At 38.8% G+C, this 25,816-nt stretch overlaps 1 protein-coding gene across 4 annotated transcripts in view; it reads right to left on the reverse strand.

Moving 5' to 3' along the window:
• Nucleotides 1–25,816, reverse strand: part of APBA1 (amyloid beta precursor protein binding family A member 1) — a 103,484-nt gene that overhangs the window by 5,597 nt on the left and 72,071 nt on the right. The window contains exons 3-12 of one of the 4 annotated variants that reach the window (XM_065656249.1): nucleotides 24,943–25,044; nucleotides 21,498–21,537; nucleotides 18,496–18,641; nucleotides 10,081–10,113; nucleotides 8,887–8,973; nucleotides 8,110–8,295; nucleotides 5,557–5,736; nucleotides 4,593–4,805; nucleotides 2,657–2,755; nucleotides 678–764 (exon numbers count right to left, since the gene is read on the reverse strand). In XM_065656249.1, the coding sequence (XP_065512321.1) occupies nucleotides 2,705–2,755; nucleotides 4,593–4,805; nucleotides 5,557–5,736; nucleotides 8,110–8,295; nucleotides 8,887–8,973; nucleotides 10,081–10,113; nucleotides 18,496–18,641; nucleotides 21,498–21,537; nucleotides 24,943–25,044 (1,038 nt within the window). In that variant the 3' untranslated portion in view covers nucleotides 678–764; nucleotides 2,657–2,704. Of the gene's footprint in view, nucleotides 1–644; nucleotides 2,756–4,592; nucleotides 4,806–5,556; nucleotides 5,737–8,109; nucleotides 8,296–8,886; nucleotides 8,974–10,080; nucleotides 10,114–18,495; nucleotides 18,642–21,497; nucleotides 21,538–24,942; nucleotides 25,045–25,816 lie in introns of those variants that run through there. The other 3 variants (XM_065656246.1, XM_065656248.1, XM_065656247.1) reach the window with 3 other exon arrangements.

Below are 25,816 nucleotides of genomic sequence, written 5' to 3' on the forward strand. Positions count from 1 at the left end.
TTATATTTTATTTCTATTTTATTTATATATATATACATATATATATGCATATATCCAGAGGTATTTACTAGTAGTGTATTAGTGTTTTGTTGTTTTATTAAACTGTGTTTATCTCAGTCTGAGTTTCTCCATTCCCTTTTGATTCTCTCCCCTATTTGGGGGGTTGGGAGAGGGGTGAGCGAGTGGCTGTCATGGTTATATTGCTAGCTTGGGTTAAATCATGACAAAAGGTATGAAAGACCACAGTTAAACAATGTTCAGGATGCAGATGCCTTACCACAGAAAAGGATCAAGGACAGTCTTTTTCTTTTGACATCATGCAATGCCTTGGTGAGAGACATGAATAATGCATATTGAAATCAGCAGCTTCTACACATTTTTGTTTCTCTAACGTAAACCACGTTTTCTGTTCCAATGGCTGACCCTAAAGCTGTGAAGTGAGTAAAAAAAAAACAACCCCAAAACAGCCCACTAACTCTGATTAACTCAGCTTTTGTATCTTAGACTTAACACATGTGCAAAGTCTTTCCTCCTCTAAGGGAGAAAGTGGCAGCTTCCCTCTTCCAACACTGAAACTTACCTACAAATGGATAAGAAGTTTCATGCATATTAAAGCTTAACTAGAGTGTGTGGAAGCTACTTACAATCCCATTCTGCACACTGAAGCCCAACTGGTATCTGAGGTCGGGTCTCCTGATCAAGACTGTGGTTACTGGAGGACACCTAACTATGTTCAGTTTAACCCGGGCCTGGTTTTTCAAACCCTGCAAAAAGAAATCAATGTGAAAAATGGTGGCAGAGTGAAATATCTAATATAAGCACTGTGAGAGGAAAAAAAATGTTAAATTCTTGACATGGGAACAGCCCTGAATAAACAGCTCTTTATAGGCATTGTAACAGAATCTGATCTCCAAATGCAACACAAAAGCATCAAAATATTCAGTGAAATGAGTGACAAAATATCAAGTTTTTCTTTCCGAAAAGCTGACACAGTTGTTTTAAGAAAACTAGCTTCCTAACAGCAACTTCATTTGATAATACAAATAATGTATAAAAAGAATATTAAACAGGTCTATACAGCTCACCAAAAAAGCCAATGACTATGGATGGGAAATAAAATTTTAAACATGTAGCTAATATAGTTACAAATAAGTGGCTTCCCTAATAGATAATATTCAATTCTGTCAAGCAAACAGCAGGTCCTGCTGATATCATGTTTGTACAAGCAGTGCTCCTAATTTCCATTCCTCCTTCCTTCTAATATGAGTTATATCACATTCATCATTAACTCCTTGCTAACAGAAGAAAATTGAAGGAGGAAAATTTATTTTTATTATCAGTGTGGTAAAACACTGAAACAGATTACTCAGATAGGTTGCAGAGTATCCAGCCTTGGAGTTATTTAAACCCCAGTGGGCAGGGCCATAAATAACTTGCTCTACTTTGAACTGAAGTGTTGGTCTAGACCAGCCTCAGCAGTGACCGCCAGTCTCAGAGACTCTGTGATTGTATGGCTCCATGAAAACTGAAACGTAAAAATGCAGATAACTGCAATCTGACTCCTTGTACAACTTCAAGTATTCAGAGCTCCTGGAGATTGCTAAGACATTTTTCTGAAACGTTTCATTCACATAAAAGATTAGCCATAAAAAAATACATAAATAAAACCCACATAAAGAGCTAAATGTTTTATAAAGAATACAGCAACTTCCACCTTACTTAATACAAGACCTACCAATTCCAGTATCTACTTCTGAATTCCTTTTACATGTCAAATTGAAATTTGGGTCCCACTGCTACTAACAGGTGTCTGACACAGACTTCGAAAGGTTAATTCTGAAAAATAATTCCTACTATAGCTAAGGTAATACATTGAAGACTCTACATCCAATTTACTGCTGCTGAGTCTGTCGAGCTAAACTCCAGATTCAGCAGTGACTTGAATAACCACATTGGCATACTGACAGTGTGAAGTGCCTCAGAGTCTGTTTTCTTGTCACTGCCTTAAACTGGATGCAGTTGTCACATGGGAACAGCTGCCCTCACTTCCACACAGCGCTGAGCTTGGCCCGGCTCATTACTGAATGCGACTCCATGAGAAGGGGTGTTCGAACACAAAATGAGAAAGCACGTGGCTGTGGGAACTGCCTGTACTCCAGTCCCAGCAGAAAGAAGGTCCAAACACCATCTCCTCCATGACTATAGACTCCTCCACTCTGGTGAGAAGTTAGCAGCACACCACACATGCTCAAGCGCCACTCATCTTCCATATGCAGGTCCTCACAACAACACACAGAAGAGAAGACAGGGACTAATCAACCTGTAGTAAGCTGCAGGTACAGTGTTTACTCAAAAGTCTGAGAGGTTTCTGCCTCAGCCTTCTAAATCCAGGAGAGCAGGAGCCATGCAGAGTACTGGAGATGCCCATTTCTATGAGGAATTTAGGTGTCTAACTTCAGACATCTGAGTTCACTCAGGTTACGTGCCCTCAACAGAGCTGGTATCATTGCAATCTTATTTTCCTGATGAATGTGTAAGTTATTTATTAATATATGTATTCCTTGAAAAAAAATAATGTGGTGCCCAATAAATAATTTTCTATTTTGCAGAAAGAGCATATATTTCAAAAGTGGCTAATTTCCAGTATTATACAGACTCGTAATATGTGCTGATCAGAAGCAAAAGAATTCCATCATTTGACAACTTATTTGCTTATGTAGTTTCTGCTCCTCATAGTTGCCAGCACCAGACGCTTCTGAAAAAGATACAAGTAGCATAATACAATTAGGGAATAACCACCACATATGGAAAGCTTCTTCTAAGCTCTGTCAGTTTGCAATAGGTTCATGGTCAATTAGTAGCAGAGATCAGATCCATAATACTGAAATTACCTTATTTGAAATGCTTGCAAGACTTTCTTCTTATCTACATAGTATTCTCATCTTTTCATAGGAGTCCTTACAGCGTGCTAAAGAAATCTGAGATCCTGAGGTACTTCTGCCACATTTAAATGTGCACTTAGATCATTAGGTGATATATATATACTTGTTAACCAGAAGCACTGTATGAACAGCTCCAGATGTATGGCCTGCAAACATATCGACTATCTTCTTAGAAAGACAAAATAAATCACTAGCAGTTCCTATGGCAACAGCAGTTAAGTATCAGTGTGGAGGAGAAAGGGCTGCAGAAGCTGGAAACAGCAAAGCTGGTTGTTTCTGTTTTGAGAAAGTACAGATGAGCACGACGAAACTCCACCTGAAAGGGCTCTGAATCGGACAAGCGTAATTCATCACAGTTTTAGAAATAAAACTGATGTGGGATAGGAAACAAATATGGCTAACATGAAAAGCCTAAATTTGCAGGAAGTTTCGTTCCACTGAAGCTGCCACAAAGATATTAAATATGATTTTTTTAAAAATTCCCTCACAAATTTAAAACTGTTTTTGCCATGTTTTCAGTATGCTACACTTCCAGGCTATCATTTCTACTCACTGAATCTAAAATGGCTGGTTCAGTGGCTTATGTATCTATTACTCATTACAGCTCGGCATTGACATTTTTGGAAACCAGAATGAAAAGTCATTACAGCAAACATTTTTGTTCAAATATTAAGAAACTAATTAATGGACAAAAAAGAAAAATTCGCTTTGTAATTTTTTTTTACCTTGTAAATTTGCTTTGTAAATGCAAAATTTACGTCACAATTTTTAAAAAGTACTAAACACAAAAAAAATACTACATAATCAAACTCGTTACCAGAAAGTTGCCTAAATAAACAAGTTAAGCAGGCATATTCCTAGAAATCAGAGAAGGATTTCTGTACAGTACACCACCAGCACTACATTACCTGTCTACATGTTATGATCTGCAGGAGCTCTGTGGGGCTATTTTGATAAATAACAAAGTCTGTATAGCTTCATCTCCAATCTTTCCTATGGGTGCATCTTTCCAGCTCTTTAAACTCTGATGTTCAAATACCTATTCCCTTGTATGCTACGGCTACCCCAGACACTGTTAAGTTCCAATTGACCTGTATGCTTTTTGCAGTCACATATTTTTCTGGCAACTAGAAAACAGCTCTTCCAATTAAAATATTCCATTTAGACAAGCAAAGAGAAGCGTCACACTTTCAAACAAATTGGGCAAAGTTTCTACAGAAGATAAGTATGTCTTTAATTCAAAGATTAAAAGTTTTTAAAATAGTTATAAACAAACAAACAAAAAAAGCATCAGGTCTGTTTCAGACAGATACTAGGATGCATTTAAACAGCTGAAATGGCCCAGGAGAATATTAGACACCTGTGCCTCCATTTGTTACATAAAATTTTAAGTATCTTCAGATGTATATCTGGTAATATCTTCCTTCTGAACAAAATATTGTCTTGTGAAGTTCTGCAGAGTCATTGTCTATACAAGTAAATGGCACAGCTCAGTTTCTAGGAGTCATAAAATCAGTGTAGTTTAAAGATCATGAAATGTAAAGTTCTATACAAATATTTGGTAAGAATTTACTTAAGAATTCTATACTTTCACCTCTCCTATTATGCAAGCCTTTAAAAATGTGTAACTTCCAGAAACATTCTCCATACCTTTATAATGCTCTGACATGTTGACAGTGGTAAACCAACCAAACTGGTCCCATTGATTGACATGATCTGGTCCCCTATGTTGAGCTTTCCAGACTTCTCTGCTGGTCCTCCATGCATCATGTTGGCTATGATAACTGTAGGTAGAATGGATCCCCAGCCAGACTCCACAATCACTACACCTAGGATTTCTCCCTTTTGCTTTTCAATGTAAACCTGTATCATATGAAAAAGAGTTTCAAAACAAAGCTTCTTCACACATTTGGAACACCTTCCCTCCCAAATATTCATATAACCAACAAACACACACACCCCCTTGTTTGCACCGGGTACACATTTTACTACATTTCATTTGTATTCAAATATGAAATAATCAACACTATATAATATAGATTCTGCTTAGTGCGAAACATCTCACACAACTTAATTCTGCATATGAGCAGAGGAAACTGGAGTGGAAGGAACCCTGGTGCCGTGGGCTTTGGTGGACAAAACAGAACAGGAAGAGATTGTGAAAGTTTATGACTGTGGATTGGAAAAGTACTACCTCTGTGTTGCAGTGGTGCACTAGTGCATCTTTATTAAGCAAGCTCCAAATATAATACTTTAAAATCTGGAATCACCCACTTTCATCAACACCTATTTTATATTTTTATTATAATCTGTTAAATTGTATTATTCTCTTAATCTGTTTTAAATTCATTTCATTAACATACAATGTCAAACAAGTCTGAAAATTCCTTGGTAAAAAGAACACAAACAGATGGTAAATCATTTCACTGCTGATAAATTTTGGGTTCACTGTTTGCCTCTGAAACAGAACCGATGACAGGGTGTCCTACTTGGGAGGATATTCTAGGCTCACTGAGGTAATTTATAGGAAGTACTAATGGATTTCTGATTTCTGCCAGGATTTGGTACAGAGCAGCTTAATGCTGTTATGGGAAAGAAAAAAAAAAAGACATACATCTTTGCAGTTTTCAGATTTGGAGAAGTGAATCAGGTCATCATTGTACATGTCCTGGGTATTGAGTAAGTCACTATATTCCTTCTGGCTAAGGTCTTCTGGGTTGATTCCATTTGCCCTCAGAAATTCCTGGTAGGCCACACTGAATGCTTGACCTATGGACTGTGCAATCAGCTGTGCCTGCAGCAGTTCCCAGAGAAGAGAGAAGAAAAAAGTGAAACACTCTGATGGTCTTGTCCACTGACACCTACTCTGCTACGAACACACTGTGAAATGGACCATTAAGTCAAGTTACTGCAATCCAGTTTAAAAAATATTTGTGCATTAAAAATTAATTTAAAAGACCCAAAAAATGTCAACATATTAACCTGTGCCATGAATCCAGCTTGGTAAGCAATTATAAATGAGAACTAGAAATAAAGCCATCCTTTCACAGGTAAGAACTGCTAATATAAATATAAAGGTATACCCACTGCAGTGACCGTAGCTTGTACCTAGGATTTGTCCCACACGCGAGCTCCCTGATGGCTCCCCCTTCTAGCAGAGGCAATGCCATTCTCTGACAAGCCAGCAGTGAAAATGAAAATGTCTACTAGAAAACACATAACCACATCTAAGAGGATATTTCCTTCTTTTCTTATCCTCCTCTAAAACTGATCAGTTCCCATTTAGACACCCAGCATTTGGATACATGAGGTTCAGCTCATTTGAAGATCCAGCTCTAAATACAGTTGAAAATCTGGTGCTCTACTTTCAAGCAGAGTAACCTTTCTGGCCAACATCTGCTTGAGGGCTTACACCTTCTGTGTCAGTTACTGGGTAAATTCTTCTAAATACCCAGCTGTCCCAGAAGAAGAAAAGGTGACAATGATACATACATGAGTTTTATAATATAAACAGGCTATATTACTCCACTGGATGTACAGGATCTCTGAGGTTGCCATCTCCTTGCTGCTAGCAGGTGCTACAATGCTTCTATTCTAATTCTTTCTTCATCATTTGGGTACACTAGATAAATTTTGCAAGCTATTTGACTGAGGCAAGCTGATATACCCTTCTGCAATTTCTCAGCATATTTTCACATGACTGGGCAAAGCTTTCATTGGATCTACAGGCATGTACCTTCCAAGCCAATATCTAGTGGCAAAGGGAGGATCACATCTGACATGAACATGGGCTGATCCAAACAAACCACAGAAAATAATGCCACTGATCCCCAAATGGAAGCATAGATTTGAGCTAGCCAAAGCACTAACAGCAGCCAGGGAAACAAGTCTGGATCACAGTCAGACCACCACATGCTGAAGGGAAACAAGGCCCAGTCTCTGGCATCTGACAGGTTGATTTTTGCTTTTTCAGCTGGCCAGTAAGAGAGCCAGCAGTGCCCAAACTTGTAACTAGAGAGACACAGCAATGGCAGCCTCAAAGCAGGCAGCATATCAAGTGACATTAAGCAAAAAAAAAATTGGCTAATCTTTTTATTTTCAGACCAGTTTCTTGAAAGGCTTTGCCAAACTGGCTTACATGTTATTTTGGGGTAAAAAAAAAATCCACAGTTTTTTATGCTCTCTGTCAACATTTTGGTAGAGGATTACTTCTATCAGCACTCCTGTCCTTACTTTTTAACCTCAGCAGTGGGTCGTATATGCACATACATCTGCAACCAGACAATTTATCCACCCATGGGCTTAGAACGGGTTCATCATTAAATAAAATCAGCTGCTTACTCAAGAAAACCTTCCCATCTCAAAGTTCTTGCTGATACACTGTAGAGTGGAAGACATATGAGGATTTTATAAGAAATCGATATTTTCACTTTACTTCTCTGAAGTAATACTCTGCAATTTGGAGGTCTTAGAACTGAGATTATTTATTTTCCCAAATTATTAGGTCTCACTTGATTATGATCCTGGCAACTACATATCTAACCACTTCAATCTGATAAGTTTGATTTTACTTTTCAGTTACTGAGTTTTAAAAGTGCATCAAATCAGCAAGTTATGCACAGTCCTAGATAAGGTAACTTAGTAACCTGCACCACAGACTAAAATTTACTCAGCTGTGTCTCTATTCAGCATACTTTGGGACTGCTGGAATTGCCACCTTTCTTTGCTGTCTTATTGATGTGATGTCAGCAGCTACTCTGCAACACAAGCCTCCTCCTCAAAAAAAACAACCACCAAACAACCTTTCTAGTATGTGTCAATGACCCTTGATGCAATTCTTGGGATTATAATTTCCCTAGGAAAATAAGCACTTCTGATAGACTTTCACTCTTACATGCAGAATCTGAGCTGGTGTTCGTAAGATGTGGCAACCAGACTCTCCTCTCACTGTTACTGGAAGGAACTGAAGGGGCTTAAAAACGGGAAGCGTTTCTATAAACACCAATTTTGTGAGTAAAATGCAAACAGAACCCAAGTTCCTCTGCTCAGACAAAATATTTGGTTGCAATTCAGGAACAAATAGGAGCACTTGCAATGGACTTCAAGCCTACCAAAATCTGCCTACATCTCCACCCGTAGAAAATTACAAGACAGAGTAATTCCTTACATCCTCAGACTCAAAGACATGGCAAATCATTTTGTACTGCCTCTTTCCATCTTGGGACGGGTGAGATGCTTCCACATTATCCTGGGAGTTAGACCGTGGCATTCGTCTACGCGCCATCAAAACAACTATATTTCCTATATCAGCAATGTAAGAAATGGTCCGCAGGGGATGATCCATCATGGTTTCCTGGGGAATACAGAAAACAATATGAGCAGCTGTTGCAATGAAGTTCTTATTGCATACCTACCATTATGAAAACAAAAAAATGGCAACATAAGATGTCTGTTAAGTGAAGTGTGTAACACCCATCATGCATGAAGGGAGATGTCAAGATAAAACAAGGGCTTCACTTTCCAAAAGTAAAAGAAAGCAAGTTTTATAAACTACTGTTGTGTTTTCTGTGGAAAAGCACATAAAGACCTCAGTATCAGAACCTGAATATTCTGGGCATGTATGTGCAAAGGACCATGAACTTCAAATTATCACAACCAAATATTTTGGGCCACTCTAGGCACAATCAATACTTGATGCATCACAGCTCGTAAGAGATGAGCTGACTGCAACTGGCTTACCCGCAAATTCTAATCATTTCTACAGTCAGACACACTAGAGTAACTGCATGTATGACATGGTTCTCGAGCATGGATTTCTTACTAGGAAATCCTGGAGGGAAATACAAGAGCCATCACTTTTTGAAGGACAAATTTTGGCAGTTAGCTGAAAGTCTGTGTCAGTAACCTACTACCACAATACTGACAAAAGCATCTTTGTCTATACCTGTGTGTCTGCATTCAGTACTTTTATTCTCTGAGTAGAAATGAAGAGGTCCACTTCAGTCATGGGTTGAGATTCACCTTCTGGAGCCTGCAAATAAATGGATTAGTGTCAAACAAACACATTAGATAACATACTTACTAATGACATTAGGTCACAAACAGGGGTGCACTAAGACACAGTCACCAGAACAGCAATGCAAGATAAGAGTATTAGACTGCAAAAGCTAAAGATAAACACAAAGATATGGAAACTATATATATATATATATGTGTGTGTGTGAAAGTGAATTGGACATTATTTGAAAAGTTGTTAACTCCACAAAAGCTTTCCTGATATTTTCCCTGAGTAAAATTATACCAGACTGCAACATTAACTATATAAAGATTTCATTAAAATCAAAATGATTCTCCCATTATCTCCACAATATGAATCCCACTTTAAAGGAGGTTTTTCACACATGCCATAGAAAGGCCTAACAGCATCTTTTGCCTGAGGAATTTCTATATGGGCTAATAGAGACAGTCAAGACCAATGGAAAAAACTGTACCACAGGTGGGTGCAGTTTAAGCAATTCATAATTCTGGTAAGAAGACCTTCACAGTCAAACAACACACTATTCAAGCACTAACCCACTTTAGAAGCCATATTTTGTTAACAGAAAGAAAATTCTTGTATTTTTTTTAATTAGATTTGTTAAAATATACTTAAAAACTCCATAAATCAAACTTATAAATAAGATAGGTCAATCTCAGCAATGTATTAGTTTGTATATATACATTTTTTTTGCATCCAGCAATTTGAAACACATGTGAATCAAACAAAGCACTCCTATAGAAAGATAAAATAAAGAAATAAAAATACTTTATTTTAACCTATCATTTTACAGAGTTAAAACCTTTGCCATGCCAGTCCTGTTTCTTTAGTATGTATTTTGGGTACTGCCTGTAACCATTTGATAAATCCAATCTTTACTCTATTTCTAACATGAAATGGCTAATGATAAGCAACAAAAAATGGCCAATCAGGCAACTGATTTCTGAGAAATGTTAACTTGTATGGTGGCTCATAAATAAATCTTAAAAAAAACTTGCTGGATGCAGAAAATAAAAACACAAAATAAAAAGAAAGGCAAAAAACCCTCCCAGAAAACAAAAGAACAGGCATAACATCAAGCTGATGGAGTTTGTACTGCACCTTCTTCCTGCTTTTGGCTAATTTCTGGGCCATCTGCTTAGCATGGAACAAACAGAGACAGGAGAATAGTTAGAGAAGAACTTACAGAGACTCCAAGTCAAGCAGGAATCTGCATGCTAATGCCAGGGCTCACAGACTACTAGCTGTTCTAAATTAGTCCCTGCTTAGATTAATTTCCTCCTTTCTTTTTGGCTTAAAAAAACCCCACCAAAAATGTTTAGCACAAGTACTTCAAAAAATTAAAAGAAACCACACCAAAAGAGTCAGGAAGAACACAAAAGGATTTTTATTTTCTTTCATTTAAAACATTAGTCGCACAAAACAAGGATGGTTTGTTGTTGTTTTTGTGTTTGTATGTGTTTTTGTTGTTGTTTTCAGTTTCCCCTCATTTACAGCACTGTAAACCATGAGGTTACTTCTTCTGAAGCAACACCAGAGTAAAAGGTGAGAGAAGACTTTTAACCATTATTATTCCAGCTTTTTCAGATCTAAAGAATTTAGAGTGAAGTTTTTTAATGCTCTCAAACTTAAGTAGTCTTCAAAAACTAACCTTCCTAAAAATATGCTACTTTTTCTTGGAAAATCTAAAGGACAGAAGGTAACTGTCCCTCCATTTTCTCCTCCTTCTGTGCAAACACTTATACCAACATTAGCATTGCATATCTAGAAAACAGGTTTTCCTGTGACACCTGTACAAAGATATGTCCATACTACCGCATTTTTCAAGGAGGCAGTGGAGCATGTACTTCAGTTCCACAAACAGCTGAAAACAGGTCTCTTCTCACTAAATAGTTTAAATTATTTACACCCAGAGATGTACGAACCCATTACGACAAGCTGATTCCTTAAGTGCTACCACTGTGGCAACAACACAAATAAGCATCATTCTTACAGTCTTGTAGTCATTAATTCAAACCAAGGTGAACTGGATTTATGGACCTGCTTACTGAAGAAATGGAATACTTACCAGGCTGGCAGATATACTTTTACTTCCAACAGTAACAGCCTCTTAGCTAATTAAGTAAGAAGGTATTCTTGTGGTGGGAAGGAGACTTACTATTACAGGCTTCATAGAGATTCATTGTTAACTACTTTTATGAAAAACAAACAGGAGATCTGAATCACAAGACACATCAAATGTTTTATACTGATGCTCACAACTTACATCTGTCAGGTTTTGCCTAAACAAATCTGAAAGCAGATACCGAAACTTTAGACTGTGCTGCTTATTTACAAATATAAACATTCTCACATCAGCTTTTAGTCACCTTTTAAAAACTAAGAAATATTTGGTAACGTTGTGATTTGTAGAATCATATAACAGTTTGGGTTGGAAGGGACCTTCAAGGTCATCCAGTCCAACCCCTCTGCAATGAGCAGGGACATCTGCAACTAGATCAGGTTGCTCAGAGCCCCATCCAGCTTGGCCTTGAATGTCTCCAGGGATGGGGCATCTACCACCTCTCTGGGCAACCTGTGCCAGTGTCTTACCACTCTCTTCGTAAAACATTTCTTCCTCATGATTGCAGACAATTGCAAAAGCAATCAGACCTGGCTCATGCTGGAGGCTCTTCATTACATTAATATTCATTGGTACTAAGAAACACTATATTAATCTTGAATGACAGCTGTCTACCATACACTAGACCAGGGGAAGACACTCATGAGATAGAGCATATAAATTGCTTCCCAAAATCAAGCTCCCCTTCAGACAATGTCCCCAATTCCCTGAACTTTACAGAGTGATGGACCTCACAAAAGAAGAAAAGCATAGGCCAAAAAGAAGAAAAGGGGGAAAAAATCCTACAGGTTTACAATGCAGAATCAAAGATTAATCGAAATATACTATTATCCAATTTATTGAAAATTTTGCCCTTGTGATGGAAGCATCTGGTCTTAGTGTTCTAATTTTTTTAAGAATGTCTTTCAAATACTTCATAAAACTAACATAAAGATATGGAACAATCAATCTTAATAACCGATTTAACACTGCACAAAAATGTCATAAAAGTAGTTATGGTCCATGAAAAAAAAAATTAGGATAATACTATGCAAAACACTTTGTCTGAAAAATCCTCTTCATCACATTATTTTGCTAATTTAAATCAAAAGGCTCTTCCTGTATTCTTAGAAAAAGACAGAAACTACCTAACCTAAACAAAGTATTATTTTTTTTAAATATACATGGTCCAAGCTTTTCAATCAAGGTAAGTAAAATAAAACTATTTCCAAAATTCTAAATTGTTAAAAAGCAGCAAGCTTCCACTTTTGCTACAGGAATATCTTAAATATACTCAACCTATTTAACCTCTATAAAAAATGAACTGCAACTCAGTGAACACCCAGATGACAATGAGTAAACAAAATGTGCAGAATATTATATTATTTCCACATATGGTTTCTTAAATTACATTCTGTCATCAAATCAGGTGTTATCTAAAATGTTTAAAACTGCCACACAGCTCAGATCTGCTGATGAAAAATGCAAATGAAAGTTGTTAGTTCACATGTGAAACTTAGCACAGGTCAGATATGAACTGTAACCATGAACATAATCTTTTTTACTGTTACAAGTATTATGGGTCCCCTCCAAGTAAAACGTGAAAATATATTTCTTTCTATGCTATGTGAAGAAATGAGGCTACAGTCTGATAAAGGTGAAATAGCTTTTCTATTACTAAAAGTACCTCCTAGTGGAAATACAAAACAACTACATTTGATGAACACTTTCAATGCAGTGTATCTGTTTTAACTTAGCTGGACTTCACAGAGATTAAAGCCAAAGCACAAAAACATCCAACTCTTGTACATTTACCTGAAGAGACAATTGTGTAAAGAAGCAGCATGGAGAACTGTTTTCAAAATCTGTTCATATTCTAAATGAATGAGTATGTGGTCTCAAGGCTTTGCTAAAAGGAAGCATTATCAGGGATTATTAAATTCAAAAGGAACGCAATTGGAAGGCATGTGTGCACAGTGGGCCTTAAACAAAGCTCTTCCCCCCTTTTTAATGCTCTTAACTTCAAGTCTGCAAATTTTTAAAAGCCTGTTCTTAATTTATAATCTCTGTTTTCTTTAACTACAGATAAGTGTTTCACATGCAACACCTAACACACTCTGTAAACAAAGATGAGTATGGCACAAGTATCAGTCATTGTGTGGGCAATATTTTAGACATTTGGGCTAAAGCTTTAAACTAGATTGGAAGGGGGCAGCACCAGGCCAGTCAGCGATGAGCGGCGGGATGGCACACCAATGCTTGCAGAGCTGTGAGCTAGTGAGATTCTTCAGACTGTGCCACAAGGTGACAGGTACAATGAAGTACACTTGAAGTGCTTCTACACTAATGTGCGCAGCATGAGAAACAAGCAAGATGAACTAGAAGCCTTGGCCTGGTCCCAGGGATATGATATAATCAGCATTAGTGAAACCAGGTGGGGTGAATCCTGTGACTGGTGTGCCATGATGGATGGGTACAGGCTATTCAGAAGGGACAGGCAGGGTAGGAGAAGCAGGGGGTAGCACTGTATGTAGTGGAGGGGCTGGAATGCACAGAGCTGGCAGCTGGTGATGGCAAAGTTGAGAGCCTCTGGGTAAGGATTAAGGGACAGACAAATAAAGTGGATATCATTGTGAGTGTCCACCATAGGCCACCCAGCCTGGATGATGACACTGATGAGTTATTCTTTAATGAACTAAGCAAAGCCTCTAAGTCACCTGCCCTTGTCCTTATGGGGAACTTCAACTTGCCAGATGTCAACTGGGAATATCACACAGCAGACACCAACAGGTCCAGAAGATTCCTAAGGCATCTGGACAATAACTTCGTGGTGCAGGTACTAAGGGAACCGATCAGGAGAGGTGCCTTCCTAGACTTGCTGCGCACTAACAGAGAGGGTCTTGTGGGTGAAGAGGTGACTGGTGGCTCCCTTGGCCACAGCAACCATGAAGTAGTCAGGTTCAAAATCTTTGCTAATGGGAGAAAAACTACCAGCAGGACCTGAACTCTGGATATGAGGAGCGCAGTCTTCAGACTGCTCAGAGAACTACTTAGTAAAATTCCCTGGGAAGAAGCTTTTGAAGGTGCTGGGGTCCACCGGTGTTGGTCACTTTTTAAGTGCCACCTACTAAAAGCACAGGACGAGGCAATTCCAAAATGCCAAAAGTCTAGCAGGCAAGGCAAAAAGCCAGCTTGATTGAGCAAGGATCTTCTTCTTGAACTAAGGCAAAAAAAGAACTTATATGGTCAGTGGAAGCAAGGTCAGGCAACATGGGAGGACTATAGGGATGCTGCTTACCACAGCAGGGAAGAAATTTGTGCTGCCAAAGGTCAGTTCGAATTGAAGCTGGCTGGTAGTGTGAAGGACAATAGAAAAGGCTTTTAAAAATATATTAATGGCAAAAGGCAAACTAGAAATAACATTGGCCCATTACTTGATTAGCATGGTCACCTCATAAAGAGAGACACAGACAAAGAAGAGACATTTAATAGTTTCTTCACCTCAGTCTTCAACACCGAAGATGGACTCTGGGGCCCCCAAAGCCCTGGACTAGAGAACCATGGCTGTGAGAACGATGAACTCTCAATCAACCCTAAACTTGTACAGGATTTGCTGCTCCAGCTAGATCCCTATAAGTCGATGGAGCCTGATGGGATTCATCCAAGGGTGCTTAAGGAGCTGGCTGACATCATAGTGAGACCTCTCTCCATGATTTTTCAGCACTCCTGGGAATCTAGAGAGGTCCCAGTTGACTGGAAAATGGCAAATGTCCCAGTCTTCAAGAACGGCAACAGGGATGATCTTGACAATTGCAGGTCTGTCAGCCTGACTTCTGTTCCTGGCAAAATCATGGAGAAGATTATTCTGGGAGTTATTGAAAAACATCTGAATGACAACGCAGCCATTGGTCCCAGCCAGCACAGGTTCATGAGGAGAAAGTCCTGCTTGACCAACTTAATTTCTTTCTATGACAAGGTTACCCACCTAGTTGACCAAGGGATGCCAGTTGACGTGATCTTTTTGGATTTCAGCAAAGCCTTTGATACTGTCTCTCACAGTATCCTCCTGGACAGGATGTCCATCATAGAGCTGGACAAACACACAATGCAGTGGGTGAGCAATTGGCTGACGGGCCGGGCTCAGAGGGTTCTAGTAAATGGAGTTATGTCGGGCTGGTGACCAGTCACTAGCGGGGTTCCTCAGGGATCCATCTTAGGGCCAGCACTCTTCAATGTCTTTATAAATGATTCGGACACAGGACTTGATGAAATACTAAGTAAGTTCGCCAATGACACTAAATTGGGAAGAGCTGTTGACACTCTAGAGGGCAGAGAGGCCCTGCACAGGGATCTGGACAAATTGGAGAACTGGGCAATCACCAACCATATGAACTTTAACAAAGGCAAGTGCTGGATTTTGCACCTGGGACATGGCAACCCTGGCCGTACATACAGACTGGGGAATGAGATGCTGGAGAGAAGCTCTGTGGAGAGGGATCTGGGGGTTCTGATCAAGGGCAAGTTGAACGTGAGCCAACAGTGTGCCCTGGCAGCCAAGAGGGCCACCCGTGTCCTGGGTGCATCCAGCCCAGCATTGCCAGCCGGGCAGGGAGGTGACTGTCCCGCTCTGCTCTGCACTGGTCTGGCCTCACCTGCAGCACCGTGTGCAGTTCTGGGCACCACAGGATAAAAAGGAGATAAAGCTGCCGGAGAGTGTCCAGAAGAGGGCTATGAAGTTGGTGAAGGGTTTGGAGGGGAACCCATATGAGGAGCAGCTCAAGTCACCTGGTTTGTTGAGCCTGGAGAAGAGGAGACTAAGAGAAGACCTCATTATGGCTACAGCTTCCTCACAAGGGGAGGAGGAGGGGCAGGCATTGATCTCTTCTCTCTGGTGACCAATGACAGAAGCCAAAGGCAGGAAGGCGTGCCAGGGAGGTTCAGGCTGGACATGAGGAAAAGGTTCTTCCCCCAGAGGGTGCTGGAGCACTGGAACAGGCTCCCCAGGGAGGTGTCACAGCCCAAGCCTGACAGTGTTCAAGCAGAGACTGGACAAGGCCTCAGACACACGGTGTGAGCTGTGGGGCTGTCCTGTGCAGGGACAGGAGTTGGACTCGATGATCCTTGTGGGTCCCTTCCAACTCAGGACATTCTATGACCCCCTCTACTAAGGCTGTCTTATGCAGTGATGAATTTGGCAGCAGGAACTCCATCTGTCACAATGGATTTATCACTAAAAAAGTTTAGCTTTAATGGTAATCAGGAATAAAATCAGTCAAAACTAACTCTAATAAACCAAAGACCCTGAGGTGCAGGGAGGCGTGTTTACATTGCCTGAGGTTTGCCTAGAAGCAGAAAAGCAGTAACTGTCAAAAAAGTATACAATGGAATTGTGTGCAATGCAGTAAGCCAACATTTTTCAGAAATACACTTACAGTTGCTGAAAATTACGTGCACAAGCTAGGGTTTCACCAGGTCAACAATGCAACGACTTGGGCCTCTGCCCTGAAACAAATTTACTACAACCAGAAATATGCACGCCCGCTGATTTATATGGATGTATAAATTACAGGGTTTATGAGTGAAATGAACTAAAGAGATTTATTCTGTTTTGAGGTACAGCAGTGCTAAGGCATAACAGAAAGAACTTTATTTCGTTAATGAATTTCTAAGAAATACACTTAGTAACAGAGAAAGATCTACACTCTTATACCTTATAGTCCTGCTTTTAATCAGTTCTGTTCCAATTTTCTCTAACACATCCCTTCAATCTTTGTTGTGTACTCTCATGCAAGCTTTACCTCATAGGCGCAAACTTCCTTCCCAGCCCCAGGCTTAAATTTGACTCCTGAAACCAGTTTCCTATGACAAGTGATGCTAATCTTTCCTTTCAGTCTCCAGTGATGTGTGCTTCCTAGATCCAACCTCACTGAAGCTCTTATTTCTCTCCCTTCTCTGTTTTACCTTTAATTTCCTGTGCATTCAAATCAGAAAACTTTTCTAACATGCAGCCAAGTGTCAGGAAAGAACACACGAGGACTACTAAAGAGACGGGCACAGCCTTACTTGCATGCAGGGCAGGAAAGAAGCAGACTCTGTAATGGAAAGTCTCCACTGTAGCTTTGGAAAGAACCCACCAAGAGCTGCTGGGGTTGAGAGACCTGTGTGAAAAATCTTTTTCAAAAACATCACTGAACACAGGGTCTCCAGTGAACACAGATAAATTGTTCTTTTTCAATAGGCTCAGTAGTTGCTTAAGTTTGTGGAAACTTATACAGAGATGGCAGAAGACGACTTATCTGTAACAGGAAGGCTATATTCCTGCCTACTCTAAAATGCTAGAGTGCTAGTGATTTTCAGAGACAAGGTTACAAGAACTTAGGTATTTGAACAACAGCAAAATCACAATTTCTGGAAGTCTCTCAATGCTTCTAGTTGGAGCTTCCCTGTGAAAGTTTCGCACACTGACTGAACTAAACAACTGGCATGGGAAACACAGAAAGGAGTAACAGTAGGAAGCATCAGTCGACCTTTACAAGATAGTGCTATCGGCCTTGCTGATAGCATGCTGTTTCTCTTCCTCTCTGTTTTATACAATTGTACACAGAGTCTGAGTTGGAAGCCAGAATAAACTATACAAAAGAAGAACACATAAATATTAAACTAAGGAAAACTTTCAGATGAGATGGTGTTGGTTAGCTGAATTAGCAGAAGATGAAGCTGTGTGCCTACCACCTAGTCATGTATGGGTAGTGAGAATACTGCAGTATCCTCTACAACCCTGCAATAGTTCATCCATACACCTTGATTTCGGTTAGCAATGTCATCATTGTAACTTACAATACAGCAGCATGCCTGTTGCTTGCCATGGCCAGTACAGAAATCAGCATGCATTTCTGTTTTCCAAACAAACATACCAAATTCCAGGAAAAACTACTTTTTTTCCATACATCTCTGTATCATCACAGGCTTTTCTTTTTTATTCAGCTTATAGCTGTTATGTAGTGGAGAAAACAGCATCCACAGCAGGGTCAAAAATAACTGCAAACATTACCACAGTACCAGTTCCAGCAAGTCCCAAGCCAGAAGCAGCTGCAGTACTTACTAGTTCTACCCCAAATCTGTTTTCTCTCAACACCCAGGCAATATACAACTTAGACCACCACTCACTTCAGATTCTGGCTTAGAGTACACAACACAGGTATTGCTATAGGGAATTAAAATAATCTGGTAACTTTTCCTTATCTTGCTCCAAAAGGTGCATTAAACACGTGATTTATTTTGCAGAAAAAATGATGAGGCACTTAACCTTTCTGAAACCACAGATAATCCCACATGAAGAAACTACTCATATGTAAGAAGTTCATATCCGCACCCTTGAGGCACCTGTTTGAGAACCAGCAGGAATTATTCCTCACCTTGATCCTGCTGACAGCTTCCTGAGCCTGCATCATTCTCACGTTCTTGGAAGGAGTTTTATCAGAAAGGAGTTGCGTTGAGCCAAGGTAATTGGCTGCAAAAATGATTCCATCGATCAAGTCTTCAGGATCACAAGGTCCAGGAACTGTAACATAGAAAAGCAATCGCTGAAGAATATCATGCTGAACCAGGGCAAAACAGCAGCACTCTGACGAGTCTGCACCTGATGGCTGCAAATCCTCCTCTGAAATACTTCAGTTTAGTATGATGATATAGCAATGAGTACTTTCAAAGGTACAAAACATCAAGCAAATGCTTTCAACATCTCTCCAGCAAAAGCTGTAATTGTTAATCCAGCCTGTCTCTCACAATAGCTCATTCTTTTCTGAGCAGGGATCACCCTGAAGCAAAATAATCTCAGTTTGCCCCTCACCCGCCAAAACCAGCCTTGCACTTGTAAGACTGACAGTCACAAACAGAAAGAGGTCGAGTGCAATTTAATACCAGCCATCAGCCGCTTGCTCGCTTGTGTGTTGGCTGCAGTTAGTACAACAGGCAGAGGAACCTCCCAGGAACGCTTTACAGGTACAAGTCTCCCTTTACCAAGAAGACTGATTGTCCAATTAAGCAAAGTACTTTTATGCCACAGACCTTTAAAGATCATTCTTAGTCTCAACAAGGATATTGAAGTAAAGAAAGAGCGGGAGATAAGTATCACACTGGAACTATACACACAGACAGAAGAAGCAGATAGATAAATCTTACAAGCAAGCTTGTTCCCTTTATGGTTTCTTTAAATATGAGAATTTATGACTACCAATTTTAAGATGCCCATCTCTAGTGTGCAGAATTTGTTCAGATACTGTGTATCTGGAAAACTCTCAAAATGAATAAGTCACTTTCAAGTATGTGACCCAGAGAAATGGAATTTTTTCTTTATGGAAATTTATGCTTCTGGAAGTATTATATTACATATTTGCACACTCTTCCAGTCCTGAAACCATAAAGCATTTTAAGTGTTGCTATTTGTTACTCTACACGTCAAGGCCTTTTCATCACTTCTCACACTTCACTATAAAAGGTAGAAAGTCCTTTATAGTACAATTTCTGACCAAAACACAAAGAGCATAAGTATAGGCTGACAAAGGTGTAGATAAGACTCCCAGAAGGAAGCATATTAATGTAAGTAACGTTTAAGAAAGGAATGTTGTTTTTACAACTGATCTGGCACCTGACTCCAGCAGGGGGGAAGGACTGAGAGACATTAGACTATGAATCTTTAATGTAAAACAAAGTCTCTTCGAACTAATCCCGGAATTGCAAACTGATTACTGTATTTAAAAAGTTAAGCTAGGGGGAAGCGTAACCAAAGAGCCAGGAATCCATATTTTAAATAAATCAATAAGGGGAGGAGGTTGTTAGAATTAGATGAATGAAATATGTAAACTGAGGCGGGCATTGAGTAGTCTGTAAATCCTGAAGTACTCAACCAGTGGGGAACCGGGGAGGGAATTTGCGGCTGGGATTTGGGGGGAATATAAGCAGGGGCTTTTTGCCCTATTCTGTGTGCCTACCTTTAGGTAGAACACCCGATCTTGCAAAATCATTATTAAAATATGCTTTGCTGAGAGATCCTTCCTGGGCCTATTGTATTTGCAAGATAATTGTTTCCTACAATTAAAACCAAGAAAGGTATGTGCTCTGTTTTCATCAGAGGTGAACACAGAGATTGCACTGCTTTCTATAAGACCCCCTTGATTTATTACCTCTGATGATGAAATTATTATCTGAACAAAAGTATAACACAGGTACTAACTAGTTTTTCTTGGACTGCTAGTGCATAAAAATGCAAAATTTGGGGGTTTTTAGGAGATTTTGCACTGGAGCAAAATCTAAGAAAGTTTTAGTCTACTTTTGTTTATTTGTTTGTTTAAAGGAGGGGAGGATTATTTAAGATAGACCTTGATAGACAGGGCTACCACTAGGAGATGAATTTCAGTTCAGAGAGATGCTTCATTGCTGCAAAATTCCAAAGCTCATGCTAGTTTCAAAAAAATGTATGAAATTTACATTAGTTGATATTCTGGCCACAGACCCCAAAATATGCAGCTCACACTGAAGACTAAACCAATGATCAATTTGCAGTCTAAAGAGAATGATCACATTATCGTTTAAACACAGCACACTGTAAAGCAATCCAAGGAGTTCCAAGACAGTCCCAATGATGTATCATAGCAACTGTATTCTTGGCATTTCATCAAGCACATGGACAACTGCTGCCAGTGGGGGAAAAAACAAATGAAACTTTGAATTTTCTGCTTCTGTCATGCTCTCATAACAAAATAACTGGGTTTTACAGCATGCAGGCTTCCTGTATACACAGGATGCAGACTCATACAAAAGGTAACAGCAGTTCATGTAGCAGGTAACTTGCTTTTTCACATTGTTCTGAATGACTTCAGCACTAGTACAAGAGTAACCTTAACTTTCAGACAGGAAGCACTATTTAGTTAGAGGACAAGTAGCTGTAAAACAGTGCAGATTTCCTCTGGCAGGCCTGCCAACTAATCCAATTAATTCAGTTCCACTAATTAATGCAACTGAGGTTGGCTTGACCCTGCCAATTGAAATCAGCACAGGAGAGAGAGCGTTCCACTCTTCTTGCCTAACCTATTTTCCTTGTCCACACACATTCACATGTGTTGTGCAAATACCATAAAAACTTAATAGTGTTTTAAGTGATACTGACAATGAGACAGCATAAATGACACAGAAACTATGAATGGAACACTAAAAAACCAGAAGCTCTGTGTTTCTGAACTTTGGAAAGAGTACAGTAGGATTTAGCTCAGGTTTCAGATTGGACACAGTTTAATCTAAATCAGTATACCCAACCCTAGCAGCTTTTCTATTCAACAAATAAAAATAAAATTGTATACATTATAAATATTGGAGTTTTTAAGACAAGAAAAAACATTCATAAATTGTAGAACTATCTTACCTTCAACGTAAGTTGGAAATGAAGCCAAGCTTTTTCTGGGCTGTAATTAATACAGAAAGGATTTCAAACTGAACAGAGCATGCACAAATATGCATTGAAAATTTCTCCATGACAAAAAGATAAAAAAATAAATCACTCATAATTATTAGCACAGGAAAATAACCATTTATTAATATTTATTATTATATTTCATATTTTCAAAGTCTAAGCACCTACTAGAGTTAAATTCAATGTATTCTGTTTGTGCCTTTATCAGACAACATGCTAAGCCCCGTTTTCAGTTACTTGTTGGTGTTGAACAGTATATTAACCCTCTACCAATAGGTGCTCTGCTTTTACTAATCAAGAAGTATGCAGGAAAATACATAGCTCAAAGACACCAGCTCTTCCAACTACAAATAAATACATGCAGGAATATATGAAATTACGCTATACTGTTATTATTCATGAATGCAACCATCAACCCAGTTCATTAACAAAATTCTGTTATTCATTAGAATTGTTCTTAGATGCATCCCTCACATTAATACACCCTACAAAAAGCTTTCTAAATTTTAACAGGTTCGGTAGCAACCTGTATTCTGCAGGATAATTACATTCACTAACACCTCACCACCATGTTTACACTGTATCAAGCACAAAACCACATGTGGTAACTTCAATTTCATAAAAGGTGAACAAATAAGAAAAAATCCTGCCTTGCACATGTAAATACACAGTCTTAAGTAAGACCTTATCTCCAACTGCAATGTTATGTGAGCGACTGTAGCTAACACTTCAAACACCTGGAAGCTACAACTTTCAGTGCGTGAGACTCCCTATTTTGTTATAATCAACAACTTAAAACACATTGGAAAACTTATCAAAGAAAATCATGTGTGGCAATATGTAGATGGTAACAGGTATTTTGGAAAACCTGCTGCTGTCATATGTGTTCCAGATAAGGATTTTGAACAGTCCAAGGATTACAAAACTGTAATGAATCTACAACTCATTATATTAGCAGTAACTCCTCCAATGACTGCTTAATATAGTTTTATAAAAGAAAATCTCGATACGTTCATAATAATGCATAATATCTTAGACAATTTCCAGTACATTTCCAGACAATATCCATTGAAATATATGCCAGATGGTTCTCCTTTATGATGGGCAACTTACTAGGTTCTGCATATTAGTAGAAAAAATAGGTAAACTAGGAAAGTCACAGTTATGTGACAGGTTGAGTCACTAACCTGAGGGAGTGTTTTTTGTATTGTAAGAAATAGAAAATGGATGTAACAATTAATATTTTTCAAGCAATTATACTTGTCTTGCTATAAAATAAAACTAGTGAAATAAAAACAACACGTGTGTGACACACAGACAGCAGAGCCCATGCAGCCTTTAAGTACTTGCTGTTCCTTCTGAAAATGACTATGCTGTACTGCAAAACCAAGAAAGCTCTCCATCAGAGACTGTACTAGCATAAATAAAGACGTCAATAAACAACCATGTCCTGCTGCCCAAGCATTTAAGCTGCTGTGAGGACACAGACATGCCTTTTCAGATCTGTGGCTCTTTCATCTCTTCAGATGAATGTTTTCACCAGACCACCTATCCATGCAGACTTCAACAATTGTTTGTAATTGCTGCTGGTGTAGTGCTGAGAGAGAAATTCAACCACGGGACTGTGACAGGCCCAGAGGACAAATCCCCTGCACACCAGAGACAGCTCATGTGTGTAAGTGTCCTTGCCGAAGTACTTTTATTTTTTAAATAGAGTGAACAAAGTCTGTAATTACACATTTGGCAACTATTCAGCAATCTGACTAGCTGATGCAACTTCTTTTCAGGATAGAGTGATGTAAAGTGACACCATACATGCTTTTATTGCAAAAACTCACACACAAAATCAAGTGTTTTTGTTCATTGCCCAGGTTGAAAGACATTCTACTAAGTCCACAGGAATAGTAAAGTAACAGGTAAAGTTACCAGTAGGAGGAAAACTACACCTTTTGATTTTACATATCCATAAATTATGAAACATCAAGGTCATTAATGTTTCATTACTCTTGTTCATCTCATTGCCACCTAGTATTATAAAACTATCTTTTTTAAAAAAGGTTTTACTAAGACCTAAAAGTCATTTCCCAAAATTATGAGGCTGCTTTATCACTTTTGTTCTTGCACTAGAACTACCGAAGTAGGTGTTATTGCTCATTGGAGGGTAACAAACAGCCTGACACATCTTACTGTGAAACCTGGTTTACCACCTCTGATGCTACACGTGAGCACATCCTAAAAAATGAAATTATTAGCATCTTGTGTGTTTTCTTCCTTTGGGTAAGTTTATCGATACTAAAAGCTAGGATATATAAAAAGTGACAAAATCTCTACTGAAGAAAGCTAAAGGCTGATATATAGCTGATGAAAATTTAAGAGCACAATGTATGGTTGAATGCTTTAGGACATGAGAAATTATGAGTTTCTTAAGTCTTTTGAAAACTTTCACTGTTTTCTGAATGCAAATACAGACAGGCACAAATACATATGTGTTACAAGCTTTTTTATCTCTTGATAATAATAAAAGAAAAAAAGAAAGATGGATTACTAATAAGTGTTTCAATTTTAATGAGCATTTCCAGTTATGATAGGTCTGATTTTTTTAGATTGTGGAAGATAACTCGTGCATTCAGTAACAATATTATATGTTCTTAGACCACAGATTCTACAATTTTTTGAAGTTTAAAACCCAAAAACCAAATAAACCAAATATTTGCAGATTTTTCTGTTTATAAAGCCAGACATTCTATACTAATCCAAATACCTTTTATGCCAAATTATTTTCTTTTCACACTGCGACAAGTTCTACTCACACTTCACATTTTGTTTTGGTGGAACTACTGCAGTGTAAAAAGCTGTCAAATGAGGTGAAAAGAAGAAGAAAAAAGAAAGAAAAAAATAAAGAGAAAGTAAGTATTCAGCTTTATTTTGAGGAGCCTGGAGTCAGGAACTGAATTCTGACTCTGAATCACTGGCAAGTCAGTTTCTACAATGACAAAATATCAAGCAACATAATTTTACTACCTAATTAATTTTATTTAAGCAAGCTTCTTCATGTGTCTGAGAAACATTCTTTTATTTGCAGGAAGACATTCTGCATGGAAAAAAGAGCTTCTTCCTTTTGCCTCTAATACAGAGGTGATAGTGGCTGGTAAATCAATACACCTCCTAGCCTGTAAAATGTAGTGGCAATTGAACACAGAGTCAGAAATGCCATGGTAAACAGTCCTAAGTATGCTAGAAAATCAGTCAGATGGCGAGAGCAGCAAAAGGAAAAGGAGCTACAAATCATCTTTTCAATTTTGGGAGAAGGGATTGCACAGGTACCAGGGGGAAGGGAAAATAAAAAGGCATAAGCAGCATGAACAAGACTGTGACTTTTAAATATATTTCACTCTACCTCTTTATTAGTGGAGGCCTCTGCTGTACTGCAGACATCCTGGTGATGTTGTCTACTTGATGATTCAGCACCTCGAGGTGAAGAGGAATCTGGGGATGGAGACTAGATACAGCAAGAAAATTAAATAATAATCTGAGTGACCAATGTGGAAATTGTTCTTTCCTATTTTCCTCTAACTTGGCAGTGGAAATAAGAGATGAGAGGGGAACAAATAACAACAACAAACAATCAAACGAACAAAAAAAAGCTCAAGACAAACACTTTTAAAATGTTGTAAGCCTTGCTTTTTATCATAATGATCACACAGCAGCACCTCAGTGAACTTTGTCTGAACAGCTAAATCCTTTAAAAAAACACCTGTGTTTATTTGTCAGTAGTGTATGAAGTGAAGCAGTTGGAAACCCAAAAAGCTGTACACAGTGGTAAGCAACACTCAGACAAAAAGCGTGTCATAAAACTGTATTTTTGCAAGACGAATGTAGGATCATCTGACATTGGTATTAGGCCAACTACTTACACCTACTGTCAGCATCCAACTAAGCTGCAGTTACAGGACTTTGAGTTGCACAAGTATCTGCCTATTGCATGCAGGCTAATGACTGTGAGCTTACTGAAGGCTGCAGCCAACGCAAACTGATGTCGTAAGCTCTGACCTTCTGGAAAGAAAAGATAAAGTCATTAAGAAGTAGGCTGTGATGGGAGACAGGTGAACTCATTGTGACCAGAACATACAGATTCGGGTAAAGATTACTTAGTTGTCAAACTGGAGGAAGTGAAGAAAAGACTGTAATTTCCCCATAAGCACACATGGTCTCAGGTATAACTAATCTGAAGTGCTAAACTAATGTAATCTGAGCAGATGCAGGCTGCAGTA

This window comes from Caloenas nicobarica, chromosome Z (assembly GCF_036013445.1).
Source record: "Caloenas nicobarica isolate bCalNic1 chromosome Z, bCalNic1.hap1, whole genome shotgun sequence".
Classification (NCBI taxonomy): Eukaryota; Metazoa; Chordata; class Aves; order Columbiformes; family Columbidae; genus Caloenas; species Caloenas nicobarica.